Genomic DNA, 21,246 nt, shown 5'->3' with positions numbered 1-21,246 from the left:
CGCGACATCACTAATCATCATAATAAAAAGGAAACCGTGCTCTTCTGTGAGCTACAAGTCAGCAATATTTTAAGATTTTTTTTTTAATATTAATTTTATTTGAGGTTAACGTTTAACCTCTTCATTTTTTTCTAAAAATGTATAATTTGGAGGGTCATAGGTTAAAGAATGCATAGAAAAAATACATTTTCTCTACACTATAGAGAAAAAGGTATTGAGTTAAAAACAATTGATCAAATTAAATAAACTTCCATTTTAAATAAAACTCCAAGCATGGTGCTAATTTTTGTTTGTTTTTGTTTTGTATGGATAAAGCAGCTCCAGTACCTTAAAAATAAATATGGTGTCCTCTTCTAATCTGTGCAAGCAGGCATGTTAATGGAGTTTGGAGATAGTAATGCTGCCCTCACATATTTTGTTGTGCTGTTTGTGCTCCACGTGTTAGCTTCCATACTGCTATGTATGACTTCTTGGGTGTCTTATGTGGCTACTTTTAAATGAACATGAAACCCAAATTGTTTCTTTCATGATTCAGATGGAGCATGCAATTTTAAGTAACTTTCTTATTTACTCCTATTAACAATTTTTTTTCCTTCTCTTGGTATCTTTTTTTGAAAAGCAGGAATGTAAAGCTTAGGAGCTGGCCCATTTTTGGTTAATCACCTGGGTAGCGCTTGCTGATTGGTGGCTACATTTAGACACCAATCAGCAATCCCTACCTAGATGCTGAACCCAAAATGGGCCGGCTCCTAATCTTACATTCTTGCTTATTCAAATAAAGATACCAACAGAACAAAAAAATTGATAATAGGAGTAAATTAGAAAGTTGCTTAAAATTGCATGCTGTATCTGAATCATTAAAGTTTTGACTAGACTATCCCTTTAATATAAATCATTGCAATATGTATTATTCATCATTTTAAATGGATTTTACCTTTTTATTTCTTTTTGTTTTACACTACATTTGTACTTCTGTCACAGCCTTACAAGGAGGAGGGGGCCTGTGCTGGAAGGTTTATCTTACTTTGATATCATAAAACTTCTATGCTTCTTAGTAGAATAGATAACAGGGAGTCAGATTTGCTCATGCCTAGATCAGTCAGAATGTAACCTAAGTTTCAAAGATGTCAGCTCCAATATCACACTGGGTGCAGTTGCTACAATGAGAATTTCGAAGTGCTCATTATGTAAGAAAAAAAAGTAAGCTGTTTGCTGTTTTTTACACAATTTGTTTCTTTTTAGGTTTACGTTAACTATTTTATTATTATTATTATTATTATTATTATTATTATTATTATTATTATTATACTTTATTTTTGAAGTGCTATCATATTCCGCAGCGCTGTCATTGATACAGTTCATTTAAATGAAACAATAATATAAAACTTCTAAGACACAGGACAACATTTACAAACACATACAGGAGGAATTGAGGACCCTATTCCCGTGGGAACTTACAATCTAGAAGGGTAGGGGGGTTGAGAAACAGGAGGTGAGGGCTGCAAGATTGAGAAAGATGTTAATGCAGACTTAGATGAGGGAAATGTTGTTAGGTAAGAGAAATATTATTGAGTTGGGTGGTAGGCTTCTCTGAACAAAAAAGTCTTCGGGGAGCATTTAAAAGAAGAAAGATTATGGGAAAGCCTGACGGCACGAGGGAGAGTGTTCCAGAGGATAGGTGCTGCACGACAGAAGACCTGCAGTCTAGCATGAGAGGAGGTGATAGTCGCAGATGCAAGGAGCAGGTCATTGTTGGATCTTAGTGGGTGGGCTGGAGTATACTTGTTGATTAGAGAGGATAGGTAGAGGGGAGCGGTGTATGCAAGGGTGAGAATTTTGAATTTAATTCTGCTGTGTATGGGGAGCCAATGAAGGGACTCGCAGAGAGGTGCAGCAGATAAAGAGCAACGGGAAAGGTGGATCAGCCTGGCAGAGGAATTTGAGATGGATTGAAGGGGGAGAGGCGGGAAAGAGGGAGGCCAGTAAGTAGGTTGTTGCAGTAGTCAAGTCGGGAAATAACAAGGGAGTGGATTATTTGCTTTGTGGTGTTAACGCACAGGAAAGATTGAATCTTGGAAATGTTGCGTAGATGGTTGAGGCATTATGTAGAAAACGATTGGATATGGGGGGCGAAGGATAGATTTGAGTCAAGTGTAACTCCGAGGCAGCGGACTTGGGGCGATGGGGAAATGGTGATGCCATCAACAGGGATAGAGAAGTCACAAGTTGGTGTAGAGCTTGAGGGGGGGATAAGAAGGAGCTCAGTCTTGGACATGTTAATCTTTAGGTGGTGAGAGGCCATCCAGGAAGAAATACCAGATAGGCAGTCGCTGACATGAGAAAGGACAGATGAAGAGAGCGCAGGGGTGGAGAGGTAGATCTGGGTGTCATCAGCATAGAGGTGATATTTGAAGCCATAACTGTTGATAAGTTTACCCAGCAAAGAAGTATAGATGGAGAAGAGTAGAGGACCCAGAACAGATCCTTGAGGTACTCCAACAGACAGAGGCATTAGAGAGGAGGAGTCACTGGCAAATGATACAGAAAAAGACCTGTGAGAAAGATAAGAGTGAATCCAGGAAAGGGCAGTGTCACAGAGACCAAAAGAGCTAAGGGTCTGTAGGAGGAGGGGGTGGTCAACTGTGTCGAAGGCAGCTGAGAGGTCAAGTAAGATGAGTATAGAGTAGTGTCCAATATTTTTAGCAGAGAGCCTTGGTAAGGGCAGTTTCAGTTGAGTGTTTGGGGCGGAATCCGGATTGCAGGGGGTCAAGCAAGGAGTTGGCAGACAGGAAATGGGTTAGACGAATGTAAACTAGTTTTTCAAGGAGTTTTGATGTTAGTGGAAGCAGTGATATGGGGTGGTAGCTTTCAGGAGAATTGGGGTCGAGGGAGGGTTTTTTGATTATGGGAGTGACTTTTGCATGTTTGAAAGAAGATGGAAATGAGCCGGTAGAGAGAGATAGGTTGAAGATGTGGGTAAGAGCAGGAGTGAGGGTGGAAGATAGGGAGGGTATTAGATGGGAAGGGATAGGGTCGAGCGGGCAGGTAGTGAGGCGTGAGGAAGATAGTAAGGAAGAAACTTCATTCTCAGTGGCTGGATGGAAGATGCAGAGGGTGACAGAGGGAGTAACTGGGCCTGTTGATGGAATATTGCAGGTTGGTGTTGGGATGTTGCTTTGGATAGTACGTGTTTTGTTTAAGACGTAGTCTGCCAGGTCTTGAGCACTAAAGACAGATGGAGGGGGTAGAGAAGAGAGTTAAAGGTGGAGAAGAGTCGTTTAGGGTTTGAGGAAAGAGTAGATATAAGAGAAGAGAAGTAGGTTTGCTTGTCTACGTGAAGGGCAGAAGTGTATGAACGAAGAATAAACTTATAGTGTATGAAGTCAGGTTCGGAGTGAGTTTTCCTCCAAACACGCTCAGCAGTACGGGAGCATTTTTGCAAATAGCTTGTTTGCTGAGAGTGCCAGGGCTGCAACTGACGGTGTGATGTTTTGCGCAGCTGGGGAGGTGCAAGTGTGTCTAGTGCAGAGGACAGCGTTTTGTTATAGTGGGCTGTTGCGAGATCAGGGCAGGTTATAGTGGAAGTGTGAGGAAGGAGATCTTGAATAATTTTTGAAAATTGGAGCGGATCCACAACATGTAGATTTCTACAGGTGCGGGGGTGGGATGGAGGAGTGAGTTTAGCTGTTGCATTAATATAGGTGACCAGGTGATGGTCAGAAATGGGAAAAGGGCGACAGGTGAGGTCAGATATAGAACAGAGGTAGGAAAATACCAGGTCGATGGAGTGTCCATCACGGTGGGTAGGGAATAGGGTGGATTGTGAGAGACCGAATGAGGATGAGAGTGAAAGAAGTTTAGAGGCAGCAGGGGCAGACGGGTTGTCAATGGGAATGTTGAAGTCCCCAAGAATTAGGGTTGGTATATTTGTAGAGAGAAAGTGAGGAAGCCAGGCGGGGAAGTTGTCAAGGAAATGGGAGGTTGGTCCAGGAGGGCGATAGATGACTGCCACTTTGAGGGAGAGGGGGGAGAACAGGCGAATGCAGTGGACTTCAAAGGAGGAGAAGGAGAGAGATGGGATTGGAGGTAGCTACAGATAAGTGCAGGAGGGGGAGAGCAGGATTCCAACACCGCCGCCACGTTTCTCATCTGGCCTAGGGGTATGGCTAAAGTGAAGACCACCATGTGTGAGAGCAGCAGTGGAGACGGTGTCAGGAGATAACATATTTTGTGTTTACCAAAGGAGCACTGTTTAATATCCCTTTACAATAAGTGTGTTGCTGGCTCCTCTAAGGTTTATATAAATTTTGCCATTATCTATCATCTATTTTTAAATTATAAAAGTTATAGTCATTTTGTATCGAAACTCTGGTATTAATGGGATTTTTATATAAAATGTTTGGTTGATATTTGTAATTTAGAGTTTTTATTTTATTGTTCTTATTTAAAGGGACAGTATACACCAATTTTCATATAACTGCACGTAATAGACACTACTATAAAGAATAATATGAACAGATACTGATATAAAAATCCAGTATAAAACCATTTAAAAACTTACTTAGAAGCTTCCAGTTTAGCTCTGTTTAAAAAGTTACTGGAACACCCACTGCAAGTGGGAAATAGCAGACACTCCCTCCCTCTTCCTTCATTTGCATATGAAAAGACCCTTTACACAAACAGGAGCAAGCTGGAGTAGGTATACGTCAGTATTCCTCTAAAATTTGGGGCTTGGTTAGGAGTCTGAAAATCAGAGCAATGTTATTGAAAAATAAGCAAAACTATCCATTAAAAAAAACAAAAAAATACTGTATGGGCTATATAAATGAATCATCTACAAAACATTTATGCAAATAAAAATCTAGTGTATAATGTCCCTTTAAGGCTGATCTTGATCTCTGTTTTTTAGGAGCTGTGGATGTAGCCTTACGGAGTCCTATGGCATCATGGTTTAGCGCCATGCTTTACTGTTTTGGTGGTGGAATTTTATCCTCCATTATGCTTGCAGAACCACCTGTGGCAGTTCTTTCAAATAGCACTAATATTTTTTTTGCATCTGTAATCTGGTAAGTTGTTTACACACTTAGAAATCTAGTGAATGTTTATCATATCATTTATTTTCAAAAAACCTTTCTAGTCAGTTTTTTTTGTGCTACAAGGTTTACTATAGATTATTATAGAAAAAAGTATTTACCACTTGGTACCAAATCTAATAGTAACATTAAAGGGACAGTCTACACTAAATTGTTATTGGTTAAAAAGATAGATAATGGCTTTACTACCCATTCCCCAGCTTTGCACAACCAACATTGTTATATTAATATACTTTATAACATTTAAACCTCTACATTTTTGCCTGTTTCAAAGGCTCTATAGACCGCCTCTTATTATTTGTTTTTCACAACAGGAGGCTGCTAGCACATGTGGGCCATATAGATAACAATGTGTTCATGCCTGAGAAGTTATTTAAGAATAAGCACAACATAGTACTAATTGACTAAATTGCAAGTCAATAGATAATAAATACAAAGTCATGTGATCAGGGGGCTGTCAGAAGATGCTTAGATACATGGTAATCACAGAGGTAAAAGGTATATTAATATAACTGTTAGTTATGCAAAACTGGGGAATGGGTATCTTTTTAAACAATAAAAATTATATTGTAGCCTGTCCCTTTAAAGGTATAGAAATGTCAAAATTTAAATGTGCAGTGGTGCATTTAAATTTTAAATAGAAGCATTTTTTTTTTGCAATTGACTTAAAGGGACACTGAACCCAAATTTTTTCTTTCTTGATTCAGATAGAGCATGCAATTTTAAGCAACTTTCTAATTTACTCCTATTATCAATTTTTATTCATTCTCTTGCTATCTTTATTTGAAAAAGAAGGCATCTAAGTTAAGGAGCCAGCCAATTTTTGGTTCAGTACGCTGGACAGCACTTGTTTATTGGTGGGTGAATTTATTTACCAATCGGCAAGAACAACCCAGGTTGTTCACCAAAAATGGGCCGGCATTTAAACTTACATTCTTGCTTTTCAAATAAAGATACCAAGAGAATGAAGACAATTTGATAATAGGAGTAAATTAGAAAGTTACTTAAAATTGCATGCTCTATCTGAATCACAAAAGAAAAAATTTGGGTTCAATGTCCCTTTAAAATTAGTAAAACATGCTTCTAGTAAAATGGAGGGCCACAATTAATGATCCCTGGTATAGAGCATTATCCAACTATATTAAATGTTATAAACATTTACATTTATACTGCAGGTGGTTTTGTCTGTAGCTAGACAAGGTTTCTTTGCTGGGTAATTGCTTTCAACTCCTCATACTGTGGTTTCTTCATTAAAGGAACATAAACATGTAAAAATGAATGTTCTGTTTTTTTTTATTGCACTGTAGCTTGCATATAACTATGTATTTAACCCCCTGCAACATAGTTAAACACAAAGGTAAAGTCAGCTCCAGAGCAACAATGCACTACTGGGACCTAACTAAACACATTGGGTGAGCCAATGAGAAGATGCATATGTGTGCAGCTAGTTTCCAGTAGTGCATTGTTGCTCTGGAGCTGACTTTACCTTTGTGTTTTACTAAATTGCAGGGGGTTAAACACATAGTTATATGCAAGCTACAGTGCAATAAAAAAAAAACACAGCGTTTTAAATACTGCAGCTGCTCAGAGCACTAATGGGGCTTGTATCATGTCAGCAATTAACAAATTGAGTCATTACCAGATGATACAAGCACCTTAGGCTTTGCAAGTGCTGTGTTTAAAATGCTTGTGCAGGGAGGATACTTAAATACACTTTTGAAACAACTATAGTTTTTATTAGAAGCCTTTTTGCTTATGCGTGTATATTACAAAAAATGCTTCTTTTCAAAACTGTCTTATCAGTGCAATGTGTGTCATTGTGATATTACCAGATATGTGTTTGTAATGATATTAGATACACACAGCTGGTTTCATGAATTGTATTTCACTCACTAGATATTTTGTCCTTGCATTTTTTTCTATATATTTGATCAATTTGTGTATTGCATACCCCCCAACTGTCCCGATTTTAGGGGTCTGTCCCGGGTTGCTAGCCATCTGTCCCGCATTGCCCCATGCATATTTTTTTTTTTTTTTATTCTATTGGGCACATACTCTGAAGCAACTGGCTTTTCTCTCCCAGGGTTATTTACCTGTTAGATTCCTTGTGGAAAAGTAATGGTGTGTGGGTTAAGTAGGAGTAGGAAGGCTGTATACCCTCTGACCTCAGGTAATGATGACCTCTAACCCCTGGTAGTGATGACTTCTACCCCTGGTGATAATACTAGCATGCCTTCAGTTTTATTCGATGAGCAGTGTTAACACCAGGGTAACGAACAGTGGCAGATTTTTTAAAGCCCCGCCCCCGCCCACCACATTTCAAATTTTTGCCGCGGGGGTGGTGTCCCTCTTTTGAATTTTGAAATGTTGGGAGGTATAGTATTGTAGGATTTCAAAAGTTTTACTGTGTATTAAATCAAGAATAATAAAGGTTACATTAATTCCTTCAATTTAGAAATATTTATCTAGCATTGATTTTTTTTTTTGTCTAGAGCTAATCTATGTAGGAGTATTTTTTTAACCCATATGAGTGTTTTAAAATCAATATTATGTTAAAGTTGTGGTTCAGGGAACCTAGAAAACCAGTATCATATATATGTGTAAGTTGCCTCAAAACATGGCACCATGAAATAAATTGCATCGCCAATAAGTGCTCACTTTTAAAGGGACAGGAAACCCAAATGTTTTTCTTTTATGATTCAGCTAGAGCATAATATTTTAAACAACTTTCCAGTTTACTTCTGTTATCTAATTTGCTTCATTATTTAGGTATCCTTATTTTAAAAAGTATAGCTAGGTAGGCTCAGAACCTGGGTGCTGTTTGCTGATTAATGGCTGAACATTTTATAAGCAAACACCTAGCTATGCTTTTCAAAACAAGGATACCTAAATAATAAAGCAAATTAGATAATAGAAGTAAATTGGAAAGTTGTTTAAAACTGTATGCTGTATCTAAAAAAAAATGATTTCCTGTCCCTTTAAATTAAAATCTGTCTTCAAGTACTTTGTAAACTTAGATAACTTCATACGTTTTCTCATAGAGTAGCAAGCAATTACAATGATCAGATATGATCAGACTTTAGTCTAAATGACTTTTAGTTTTTTGTTAGAACATACTTTTAGGTGAAGTCCCGATATGTAAAATAAATATTTGCTGGAATGTACAGAGTAAGAGTTATGTTTTCAACTTCAGTTCTTGATAGCTAATTTGTACTGTGAATTTACAGTTTCCTGTATTTGAATTGTATCCCTGTTTAGTAAGTGTAATGTATTGTGTACTCCTTGCTTGGCTGTGTTTTACGAATAAGTGGCGGATATGGTAACATTTTTATATTAAACTGTTTGCTTCTATTGCCATCTACTGGTTGATATTTTTATCACATGCATTACTTTCTCTGTTTAATTTAATGAAAGAAAAAAATAGTTGTAAGATCTCCTACAAGATACACAATTAGTGTAACTCCATAATTAAAGTTTAAAAGGAAAGTATGTTTAAAAGTTTTAAACTTACTACATTTTACAATTTTTTTTTATTTTCCAATAATCCAATAAATTGTCATCTATAGAGATTTGTTTGCTCTTAAACCAAAAAGAAAATCCAATAAATTATCTATAGAGATCTGTTTGCTCTTAAACCATGTCTTAAATTGGTTTTAATTCTCCAAATGGTTCATCTAATTTTAAATGGTGTCCCTATCTTTTTTTTTTTTTTTTTAGTGATTAGTATGCTGTAGGATCTAGTATACATAAATGTATGTCTATGGTTCATATACCCCAGCTTGGCTGGTTATTATTTTTTACAAGCTTAGTTTGTTTATCCACTATGGTTAATACCTAAAACACTATGCATTAGCCAGGTCTAAAAACTAAAGGCCAGATTACAAGTGGAGTGCTACTTAACGCTCCCCCTCGAGTGTTAATTGCGCTAGAAGTAAGATTTTTGTGCTCGTCGGTTTGTGATTATATTATGAGTTAAAAGTAAACTGTTTTCGCTCACGCGCTAACCTGAGTGTAAAAAGCCGAAGTTAGAATATCGCTTGCATATTCTCATGTGCTCTAACCCAACATGAAACTATGAATATTTCACATTCCAATGTTCTTCACATAGACATACCAGGACATACTTGAAAACGAGAGAAATCTTTGTATCCTTCCTGGTAAAATATTTTATAGATAAATACATTTCAATATATATCTGATGGTATTTTGGTATAATATATATCTACCTATATAATAATATGACTCCCCCCTTAAAGAACCAGTCAGCATGGTAGATTTGCATAATTAAAGGGACATAATACTCATATGCTAAATCACTTGAAACTGATGCAGTATAACTGTAAAAAGCTGACAGGAAAATCTCACCTGAGAATCTCTATATAAAAAAGGAAGATATTTTACCTCACAATCTCATCAGCTCAGCAGAGTAAGTTCTGTGTAAAAAGTTATACTCAGCTGCTGCCCAGCTGCAGGTAAAAAAAAATAATTAAGAAATGAACAGCAGCCAATCAGCAGTGCTGAGGTCATGAACTCTTTTACTGTGATCTCATGAGATTTGACTTAAAGGGCCATAATACCCAAATGTTTAAACACTTGAAAGTGATGCAGCATAGATGTAAAAAGCTGACTAGAAAATATCACCTGAACAGCTCTATGTAAAAAAGAAAGATATTTTACCTCAAAAGTTCCTCAGTAGCCACATCCCATTGTAAAGGATTTCTAAGCATCATATTAGTATGTCTGTCCTGGGACAGCTAAGGGGATGAGCCTCGTGCACTCTCATATTATTTCCCTATACAGCTTACTATGAAATCTCATGAGAGTTAAGTGAAATCTCATGAGATCACAGTAAAAGAGTTCATGACCTCAGCACTGCTTATGCTGATTGGCTGCTGTTCATTTCTTCATTTTTTTTTTTTTTTTTTACCTGCTGCTGGGAGCAGCTGAGTATAACTTTTTACACAGAACTTACTCTGCTGAGCTGAGGAGATTGTGAGGTAAAATATCTTCCTTTTTTACATAGAGATGCTCAGGTGATATTTTCCTGTCAGCTTTTTACAGGTATACTGCATCAGTTTCAAGTGATTTAGCATATGAGTATTATGTCCCTTTAACTCTCATGAGATGTCATTGTTACACTGAATAGGGAAATAACATGAGAGTGCACAAGGCTCATCCTTTCAGCTGTCCCGGGACAGACATACTAATATGCTGCTAAGAAATCCTTTACAATGGGATGTGGCTACTGAGGAACTTTTGAGGTAAAATATCTTTCTTGGAGAGTTCCGGGGGAGGAGCAATAGCAGAAGGTCACGCAAACGATTGCTCTCTGACTCCCAGTGAGCTGTTGGCAGAGAAAAGCTTGTGCCGAAAACCTTGGACCTAAGGCGGCTCACCTAGCAGTAATATCCTGCTACCGATACTCCAGCAGTGCCAGAACACCGCACAAAATGCTTGAAGGACTGAGATTCTCCTTATGTGCTATACCTATGTAAGTCTCTATCTGCCCCTACCACCTTTGGGCTAGAGTAACACTTAACCAGAGACTTACTTTCCCCCTTGCTACCCACACACTGGGAGGGGGGCTGACAGCAATCCTATGGCGGACCCATGATACAAATCTAGATACAATCTAGCCCGGAAGCCGGTTAACCCTCTCTCTGCCAGAGCCATAGGAGCGAAGCACCTGGGTAAAATCAACCTGACTGTACGTCTCACACTGGATTACACTCCCATGTTTATACACTGCCTCGTATGGAGCGCTTCCTACTTGTGGCACGCCAGGCTTAAGTGAAAACACTGAATGGCTCCCTGTGCTGAAATACGGCTCGATACAATCCACTTCTGAGCCGACATTAGAGAGCAGGAGCGGCGCTCTGTCCCTTCCCTCCCACTGGTGTTGCGAGAGGGGGGGCTTACCTGTTGCGGCCTCCGGTGTTGCCGTATCCTCTCGCTGCTTGGCGTGCTCGGGAGTGGTGCGGTGTCCTTCTTCCTTTACCGCTGCTGCAGAAGGGGAGAGCTATCTGACACATATCGGCACCGCTCTGTTTCTTCTCTACCTGGTGTGCCTCTGCCTTGGATGAGATCTGCACCTGGTTATTGAACTCACCATCTGGCGTTGAGTGGCTGCCTGCCTGTGGATCGATAGGAGTGGCTCCGGGAACTGTGTTGAAACTCACGAGCGATACTTTGTGCTTCTGCTTTGGAGCCTGTGCTGGAGACCAGGAGCGGTGTTCCGTCCCTCCCCTCCCACCGGTGCTGCGAGAGGGGGGGGGGCTCACCTGCCACGGCCCTTGGCATTGTTGCCCTTCCTTGCCTTGGATACACAGGAACAGTGTTCCTTCCCTCCCCTCCCACCGGTGCTGCGAGAGGGGGGTTTACCTGCCACGACTGCCGCATCTTCCCCTTGCTTGGTTCAACCTTCCCTTGGATTCATCTGGTTGCTGAGGCAGGCCTGCTCTGTTCTCTACCTTCATCCCAAGGGTGTTGCAAGAGGAGCTTCTGGTGCGCTCCTGAAATTTAAAGCTTTGATTCCTGGTTCTGATCGTCAGTAAAGTTTACTCATCTCCCTGAACTGGGTCAGGTACTGTTACTTTTCTCTAAGGTCAAATGTGAACTGAGTATTCTGGGCTATACTGGACCGGGCCGCATGTTGAGTTTTAAAGTGGAAAACTAACTCTACCCCTCTTTGTTGACTCTGGGCGCTTTGGGAGTTACTAGGTAACTCTTCCACTATACTTCAGGTGTGATATTCTGGATTGTGGTTCTGCACACCTAGGACTCACAGTGTCATTCAGTTTCTTTGATACTGAGGTGAAGATTGTTCTTTTGTATACATTTGGTCATTTAAAAATCGACTGTATGGTTAAATTGTTACCCCATCTAACTAAAATCCCTGGAGGCTGGGTATAACTCACTTAGAGAAGGGCTGGTATATTGTGTTCATACTGTCACCAACGATATAATAGTTCTTAGTTGGTGTCGAATTTAAAGCATTAAAGGGGCATCATATTTATAGTTGTACTAAAAAGGCACTAGAAGCACTGTTTCCCTTTTTTTTTTTTTTAGCTCAAAGGGAGTAAACAAATCTGCAAGCGCATTCATCATCTGATATTCATCTCCCTGTCTCCACCATGACTGTCATCCGTCACTGATTCACTTTTGTTTGATTATATATACACATATATATATATATTTTTTTTTTTACCCCCCCGCATCACTTCACTTCCACACTTATTGATCCTGCCTCTTCTCACTCCAGCACAAGCACTAAGGCACTGATCCCACTCCTTTCTAAGCACAGCCAATAATACACTTTTTTTTTTTTTTTTCTCCTCACATCACCTCACCCCTGTAATTATTGATCCTTCCCTTTTCACTTCTCTACAACCACTAAAGCACTGCTCACAGTCCTTCACTTTTACACTTCCATTGCACCATCAGTCATGATGGTTAGACAGGGGAATACAAAGTAAAAATTATAAAATACATAGACACGCTTAGCTCCCTTTTAAATATTCTAAACTATTGTTGATACTACAGCGAATGCTCAACGAATTGTATGGATAAATACTTAGAGTCATTTAAAATGACCTCAAAAAGTAAAACAAGTGATAGAAGGGCTAAACAAAACCCTGAAACACAAATTACGGCCCAACCAGCCTCGCCAGGTATGAATGTGAACATGAGTGAAACTCATATTATAGTTCAACAAATCTCTTCACTGTTTCTACCAAAAATAGAAAGTCTCCAGAAAGGCGTAGATAACATCTCTGAGGAACTTAAACAGTTCTCAGTGAGAATGCTTGAAATAGAAGAGAGAGTCTCTGAGTTAGAGGATACATCCGTTACAAACGCAAAAAAAAATGGAAGATTTGAATCTTCAAAATATTATATTACATCAGCGCCTAGAAGATCTTGAAAACAGATCCAGACGCAACAATTTGCGTTTGGTGGGTATATCAGAAACTATAAAGAATAATGAGCTTCTTACCTTTGTGGAAATCACTATCCCCACTCTAGTAGGTTTAGAGCCTGCCCTTTTTAAACAAAGTATTGAAAGAGCACATAGAATTGGACCCGAGAGGTCTGTGGAGAGGGGTAATTACCCTCGCCAAGTAATGGTTAGATTTCTACACTTTCAGACGAAATTAGCCATTTTGAGAGCATATCGTCGTACGCCTGCTATAATGTATAACAATGCAAAAATCTCCTTATTTCAAGATAACTCGGTAGAAGTATCAAAACGCCATAGGGAATTTTCACCAATATGTACTGCTCTTAACAAAGAGGGTCATAAGGCTTATTTGCTCTACCCAGCAAAATTGAAATTACTCACGTCAACAGGCCCCAAATTCTTTGATTCTCCTGGAGAGGTTACAGAGTATCTTAGATCCATTGTAACCCCCCCTAGACGCTCACCCAACCAGGTCACGCAGAATGAATTAGGTTGATGAGAATACATTATCTTGAAAGATCAACCCTCATTAGAGAGGGATGTATCCATGATCTGTTGTAAAGATTGAAATGGTTATAAGAGAAATGCTAATTTTAATGTTTGATTTATGGTTATGGTTGATTATTAGGGATCTCACTGTAGATTGTAACAAATGTGTTTTGAAATGTTTCTGTAAAGAAGATGCACATCAGTCAGAAGTCAGTATAGTGATCTGGGCTTGTGGTTGTTTTTTTTTTTTTTTTCTCTCTCTTCTCCCTCTTCTCCTGGACCCCCCCTCCTCACTTATGGACTAACCCTCCTCCTTCCTTTTCTCAATTATTAAAGATATATGATAATTAAATTTTGCTCATGGAACGTTGCAGGAATTAACTCGCCGATAAAAAGAAAAGCAATCTTGACACATATGCGCAGACTTAATGTAGATGTAGCTATGCTACAGGAAACTCACCTCGATGATAAAGAGCACGACAAACTAAGGAAGGACTGGGTAAGTGAGCTCCAATATGTATCATACACTAAGGCTAGTAGAGGTCTAGTAATTCTGTTTGGAAAAAGAAAATCAATCGATATTCTACAAAAGATAACCGATCCAGAGGGTAGATATTTAATTGTCCAAGCTAAGATAGAAACTCACATATACATTTTATGTAATATATATGCCCCTAATAAAAAAGATCAATCTTTCTGGCATAATCTCACTCAAAAAATGATGCCATTCTTGGGCACACATATGATCATGGGGGGTGATTTTAATCTAACCCCGAATCCATTGTGTGATAGGATGTCGGGTCCTTGAGGTTGTAAAGTGGGCAGCAGCTCGACAGGTAAATTTGAAAAATCAGTCTTTTCTAGGCTTTGTTCGGACCTATTGGTTAGCGATATTTGGAGATTAAGACACCCTACAGATAGGGATTTTACTTGTGTATCAAAGGTATGGGCTTCAAGCTCACGTATAGATCTATTTTTAATATCGGATGCTTTGATTCCGAACGTACACTCGGATAAAATACATAATGTTTTTTTATCAGATCATGCACCGGTTGAATTTGCTCTTGCCTACAATGGCCCAATATCAAATAGAAACACACTAAGATTCCCCGTGCATCTATATAGATCTGATGCCTTTCGTGAATTCCTACTGCACGCCTGGACAGATTTCATCACTGACAATAAAGAACATATCACATCCCCAGAGTTGCTTTGGGAGACTGCTAAAACGGTGTTAACCGGCAATATAGTTTCATATATAGCACACGTATTCCGGAAAGCACAAACAAGATTTATTACCTTGAGTAAAGAGGTAACACATACATATCAGAAGTTTTGTGAAAATAAATCTATATCTCACTTTAATCTCTACACAGAAGCTAAGATATCCTTAGATACCTTTGTAAAATGTCAAGCAGCTCAGGGACTTCTTAAAAGAAATGCCACATATTTACGGTACGGAAATAAGGCAGGTAAGCTTATGGCCGCTTTAGTAAATAAAAGATCTACAAAAAAAACATTGCTCTTATCTCGCATAGAGGGAAAACTTTCACAAAAACTCAGGATATCCTTACCTGCTTCGAAGATTACTATAAGCAATTATATACTAGACAGGTAGATAGTGACCAGACTAGTAAGATACCGTTCTGGGAAAATGTTAGATTACCCCAATTAACACAAGAACAATTATCTAACTTAAATACGCCTATCACTATACAAGAAGTAAATAACACAATATCTTCTCTCGCATTGGGGAAAACTCCTGGGCCTGATGGCCTTCCAATCGAATTTTATAAGATTTTACAACCACAGCTATCTGAGGTTTTACTTAAACTGTTCAATACATATTTCATAGAAAAGGCCACTCCATCTGTATTTTTCTCATTAGCTAATATCACTCTTATTCAAAAAAAAAATAAGGATCATACGATGACTGAAGCATATCAGCTGATTTCACTTCTTAACTCAGATTACAAAATATACATGAAAATATTAGCTTCTAGGTTACAACCACTTCTACCAGTTATGTTACACGCAGATCAGACGGGCTTCGTCACAGGCAGATCCTCGGTCGTGAATCTGCGTAGAGTGTTACATATAATTAATCACTATTGGGCTAGTAGAAATGAATCAGACACACTGGTCAAGGAGGCCTTCCTGCTATCCTTGGATGCAGAGAAGGCCTTCGATCGTGTGGAATGGCAACACCTTTTGAAGACCATGAGACTCTTTAACATACAGGGTCCTTTTTTACAGGCTGTTGCCAATATTTACACAGCACCAAAGGCAAGAATAATGGCTAATGGTTTTTATTCAGGTGATATTCTCCTCCAAAGAGGAACCAGACAAGGCTGTCCACTCTCACCCCTCCTTTTTGATCTAGCACTTGAACCTTTGGCCCATAAGCTACGACAAACATATGAAGGAATCAACATTAAGGAATCCTATCACCATTTAGCACTTTATGCAGACGATATGTTACTTTTTGTAAATAATCCTGCAGAATCCATTCCCAAAATTCTCAATATTATAGAAGAGTTTGGCACCTTTTCAGGCTATAAAATAAACATCTCAAAATCTGAAATATTATGGTTAAGAAAGTGGTCGCATAGTAAGACAACCTATCCTTTTAAAGAAGCCACCCCATTTCTAATCTATTTAGGTATCTCTCTTCATCAGAATCCTAACCTTATCTATCAGCTTAATATTACCAAACAATGCATATATAGCGCCCAGCAGCTTGATAGCTGGTCTTTGTTACCGCTATCTCTGTCAGGTCGTATTAACTTAATTAAAATGGTCATACTACCACTAATTTTATATACTCTATCTATGCTTCCTTTTACACTCCATAGAAAGGATCTCCTACTACTGAATCAAGCTATTAGACGTTTTCTCTGGAAAAATAAAAAATCACGTATAGCAGTGGGAAGACTTCGTCTTCCATACCTTGATGGTGGATTGGGTCTACCAGATTTTAGACTCTATAACTGGGCACTCCTTTTAAGACTGGTATTCGACTGGCAGCTGAATACTGCACATTTTTATCACAAAGATTTAGAACAGGCCGCTCTGGGGGATATCCATATATCTTCTTTACCCTACACGCACAATACTAAACTCCCGCCAGAGCTTAAAAAGAACATTTTATACAAGGATCCACTACGAGCTTGGAAGCTAGCTCTTAAACATTTGAGTATCTCTCAACCCGATCCTAAATATATACCTTTAATAGGAAATCTGGACTTCCCTAAAGGCACAGATTCTTCCCCATTTCGCGTATGGGAGAGTAAGGGGTTAAACGTGGTTGGCTGTTTTTTGGATCAGTCTACTCATACACTGAAATCTTTTCAGGAATTAAATGAACAATTTAACATACCTCACACTCTCACTTTTTTGCCTATTTACAGACAAGGCACTATATTAATAATCTCAAAGACAAAAATAAAAACTTCTGGTCTCCGTCACCATTTGTACCCATACATACTGCATTCAAAGGTGGACGATACTCAATTACACTAATATATCAAATTTTATTGCGTAAAAATGTATCAGAATTTCAAGAATCTCTTTTAGACAAATGGAAGCTAAGGATTGGAAATATAACTATGCCACTTCTTAAATCAAGTCTAGACAAGACTAAAAAAGCTACCCTATCCTCACAACTGAGAGAATCTCAGGTTCGTATGTTGAACCAAGACTATCTTACCCCTAAACATATCTCATATTGGAAACCTTCGATTCTTAATCAGTGTGTTAAATGTGTAGCTCCTGCCCCAGACCTATATCATTATTTCTATGATTGCCCTCTTATTAAGAACTTCTGGAGCAGATTACAATACTGGCTATTAATAACCTTTAAGCTCAAACTCACTATTGGGCTAGAGACGATTTGCTTCTTAAACTGGGATACTAGTTTCAATAGGCTTTGTCCTATTCTATCTTTAATTTTTCTTCTAGCCAGGAATTGTGTTCTATCTTGGTGGATAGAGAGAAAAATCCCTATGATAAAACACCTTATTCACAAATTGTGGATACATTTACTCACTGAGCAATACGATGCTCAAATGGACTCAAAACAGCGCTCACTCTTGTTTCTTAAGAAATGGGAATGCTACATAAAAACGTTAGACACACCAAAACAAAAACAGATACTCTTCCCCTTTCTACAAACTGAGTACATGCTTAACGCCCACTTGAGAGGTGAATGGTCCTTGGTGTACAAAGATTGAGAGAGAACGGAACAGTGTCTATACAACCTGCAGTGTGTGGGGGGGGGGAATGGGGGATTGAGGAGAAGGAAATCTATATCACTACGCTTCTTTCAACTTCTTCCTAATTTTTTTTTTTTTTTTCGCAGAGGAATCACTGATTAGGATAGTTAAATACACTAAACTCATCAACCAATATCAAATACCTAGAAAGGGCATAAGGGGAAGGGAACAGAGGGGGAAGGGAAAAGAGGGAATCTGGTTATTACTCTGAAGGTACTACTACCCAAGGAGTGGGTATCTATCTATCGTCATCACTGTGAAATAAAGATGAACCTAAGGATCTTAAAAGAAGGAATAAGGGAAAATTATAAGCGGATTCAGGCAGCATAAGGATAGCTGGGTTAATGTAAATAATCATAGGTTCGAGTTTACATTGACTAGCTATCATACCTTTTGTTAATTCAGTGAATGTGATACTGAACAACTGTCGAAGTGTTATTTTGTTTGTTTCTTTCTTTACGTTTGAATCTTAAGATATGCTGTATCCCTGATACCTCTTTAATAAAAAAAGGAATTTAAAAAAAAAGGAATTAAAAAAAAAAAAAAAAATATCTTTCTTACATAGAGATGTTCAGGTGATATTTTCTAGTCAGCTTTTTACAGCTATGTTGCATCACTTTCAAGTGTTTAAACATTTGGGGATTATGGCCCTTTAACAAATGCAAGATAACAAGACAATGCAATAGCACTTAGTCTGAACTTCAAATGAGTAGTAGATTTTTTTCTGACAATTTTAAAAGTTATGTCCATTTTCACTCCCCCTGTACGATGTGACAGCCATAAGCCAATCGCAAATGCATACACGTACCATGTGACAGCCATCAGCCAATCACAAATGCATACACATTTATTCTGTGAATTCTTGCACATGCTCAGTAGGAGCTGGTGACTCAAAAAGTTTAAATATAAAAAGACTGTGCACATTTTGTTAATGGAAGTAAATTGGAAAGTTGTTTAAATTGCATGCTCTATCTGAATAATGAAAGTTTAATTTTCACTTGAGTGTCCCTTTTAAGAACCGGGTATTTCAGACAAAAACTTCCCCAAAAGACCAGAGCATTTTTGCCATCACTACATTTAAACAGAAATAGAGCCTTTTTTATGTCTACCTAGCAAAAGTGTGTGTGTATATATATATATATATATATATATATATATATATATATATATTTCTCTTGTAAGGTGTATCCAGTCCACGGATCATCCATTACTTGTGGGATATTCTCCTTCCCAACAGGAAGCTGCAAGAGGATCACCCACAGCAGAGCTGTCTATATAGCTCCTCCTCTAACTGCCACTCCCAGTCATTCTCTTGCAGCTCTTGACAAGAAAGGAAGTAGCTAGAGAGATGTGGTGAATTTATTTAGTTTATCTTCAATCAAAAGTTTGTTATTTTCAAATGGTACCGGAGTTGTACTATTTTAGCCTCAGGCAGAAAGTTGAAGAAGAGTTTGCCTGTGGTTTTTGATGATCTTAGCAGGTTGTAACTAAGATCCATTGCTGTTCTCACACATAACTGAAGAGAGAGGTAACTTCAGCTGGGGGAATGGCGTGCAGGGTCTCCTGCTATGCGGTATGTCCAGTTTAAATTTTTCTAGAGAAATGAATATGCTAGAAAATGCTGTTAATACCGGATTTATTTAAGGTAAGCCTGATTACAGTGATTTAATAACGACTAGTATCATGCTTGCTGTAAAGGGTAATATTCTTATTACTTTCTCACATTACTGAAAAATAAAACGTTTGCTGGAAGTGTTTAAACGTTTTTTTATACATATTGGTGATAAAACTTTATTGGGGCCCAGTTTTTTCCACATGGCTGGCTAGATTTTGCCTAGGGATAGTTTTGTTAGGCCCTCTCACTGTCAATACAGGTTGGGAGGGGCCTATTTTCGCGCCTAAATGCGCATTAGATTTTGCAGCTTGAGACATCCAGTTTCCCTGAAGGAGTCCCCTGAACACTTAGGAACTCTCTAAAGGGTTTTTGTGCCTTCCAAAGTCGTTGTATGGGCAGGTAGGGCCACAGCAGAGCTGTGGCAATTTGTTGTGACTGTTGAAAAACGTTTATATTGTTTTTTTGATCCGGTTTTGAAACTAAGGGGTTAATCATCCATTTGCAAGTGGGTGCAATGCTCTGTTAGCCTATTATACACACTGTAAAAATTTCGTAAGATTTACTGCTTTTTATCACTGTTTTTCAATTTCTGACATTTTTTGTTTCTCTTAAAGGCACAGTACCGTTTTTATTTTTTGCTTGTTTACATTTATCAAAGTGTTTTCCAAGCTTGCTGGTCTCATTGCTAGTCTGTTTAAACATGTCTGACATAGAGGAAACTCCTTGTTCATTATGTTTAGAAGCCATTGTGGAACCCCCTTTTAGAATGTGTACTGATTTTACTTTAAGTTATAAAGATCATATTCTGTCTTTAAAATATTTATCACCAGAGGAAACTGACAAGGGGGAAGTTATGCCGACTAACTCGCGCCACGTGTCAGAACCTTTGACTCCCGCTTAAGGGACACCCGCTCAAGAGGCGCCAAGTACATCTAACGCGCCCATGGCGTTTATTTTACAAGACATGGCGGCAGTTATGGATCATACCCTTACAGCGGTATTGTCCAAACTACCAGGGTTACAAGGAAAGCGAGACAACTCTGGGGCTAGAAGAAATACAGAGCACTCTGACGCTTTAGTAGCTATGTCTGATATCCCCTCACAATATGCAGAAGCTGAGGCAGGAGAGCTTCTATCTGTGGGTGATTTTTCTGACTCAGGGAAGATGCTTCAACCTGATTCTGATATGTCAACATTTAAATTTAAGCTTGAACACCTCTGTGTGTTGCTCAGGGAGGTTTTAGCTACTCTGGATGACTGTGATACCATTATAGTGCCAGAGAAATTGTGTAGATTGGATAAATACTATGCAGTACCTGTTTACACTGATGTTTTTCCAATACCCAAGAGGTTTTCAGAAATTATTACTAAGGAATGGGATAGACCAGGTGTACCGTTCTCTCCCCCTCCTATTTTTAAGAAAATGTTTCCAATAGATGCCGCTACACGGGACTTATGGCAAACGGTCCCTAAGGTGGAGGGAGCAGTTTCTACCCTAGATAAGCGTACAACTATCCCGTCGAGGACAGTTGTGCTTTCCTAGATCCAATGGATAAAAAGTTAGAGGGTTACCTTAAGAAAATGTTTATTCAACAGGGTTTTATTCTCCAACCTCTTGCATGCTTTGCCCTGGTCACTGCTGCTGTGGCCTTCTGGTTTGAGTCTCTGGAAGAGGCCTTACAGGTAGAAACCCCATTGGATGATATACTTGACAAGCTTAAAGCGCTTAAGCTAGCCAATTCATTTGTTTCTGACGCCGTTGTTCATTTAACTAAACTAACGGCTAAGAACTCAGGTTTTGCTATTCAGGCGCGTAGG

The 21,246-nt window shown here is 38.6% G+C and overlaps 1 protein-coding gene across 1 annotated transcript in view; it reads left to right on the top strand.

Moving 5' to 3' along the window:
* The window catches only part of TMEM38B (transmembrane protein 38B), a 266,479-nt gene that overhangs the window by 60,857 nt on the left and 184,376 nt on the right, over nt 1-21,246 (top strand). Inside the window, exon 2 of the mRNA XM_053702612.1 lies at nt 4,910-5,066. Within this exon, the coding sequence (XP_053558587.1) occupies nt 4,910-5,066 (157 nt within the window). The remainder of the gene's footprint in view (nt 1-4,909; nt 5,067-21,246) is intronic.

Source organism: Bombina bombina, chromosome 2, assembly GCF_027579735.1.
Source record: "Bombina bombina isolate aBomBom1 chromosome 2, aBomBom1.pri, whole genome shotgun sequence".
In the NCBI taxonomy this organism is placed as follows: domain Eukaryota; kingdom Metazoa; phylum Chordata; class Amphibia; order Anura; family Bombinatoridae; genus Bombina; species Bombina bombina.
This window is presented reverse-complemented; position numbering and strand designations above follow the sequence as displayed.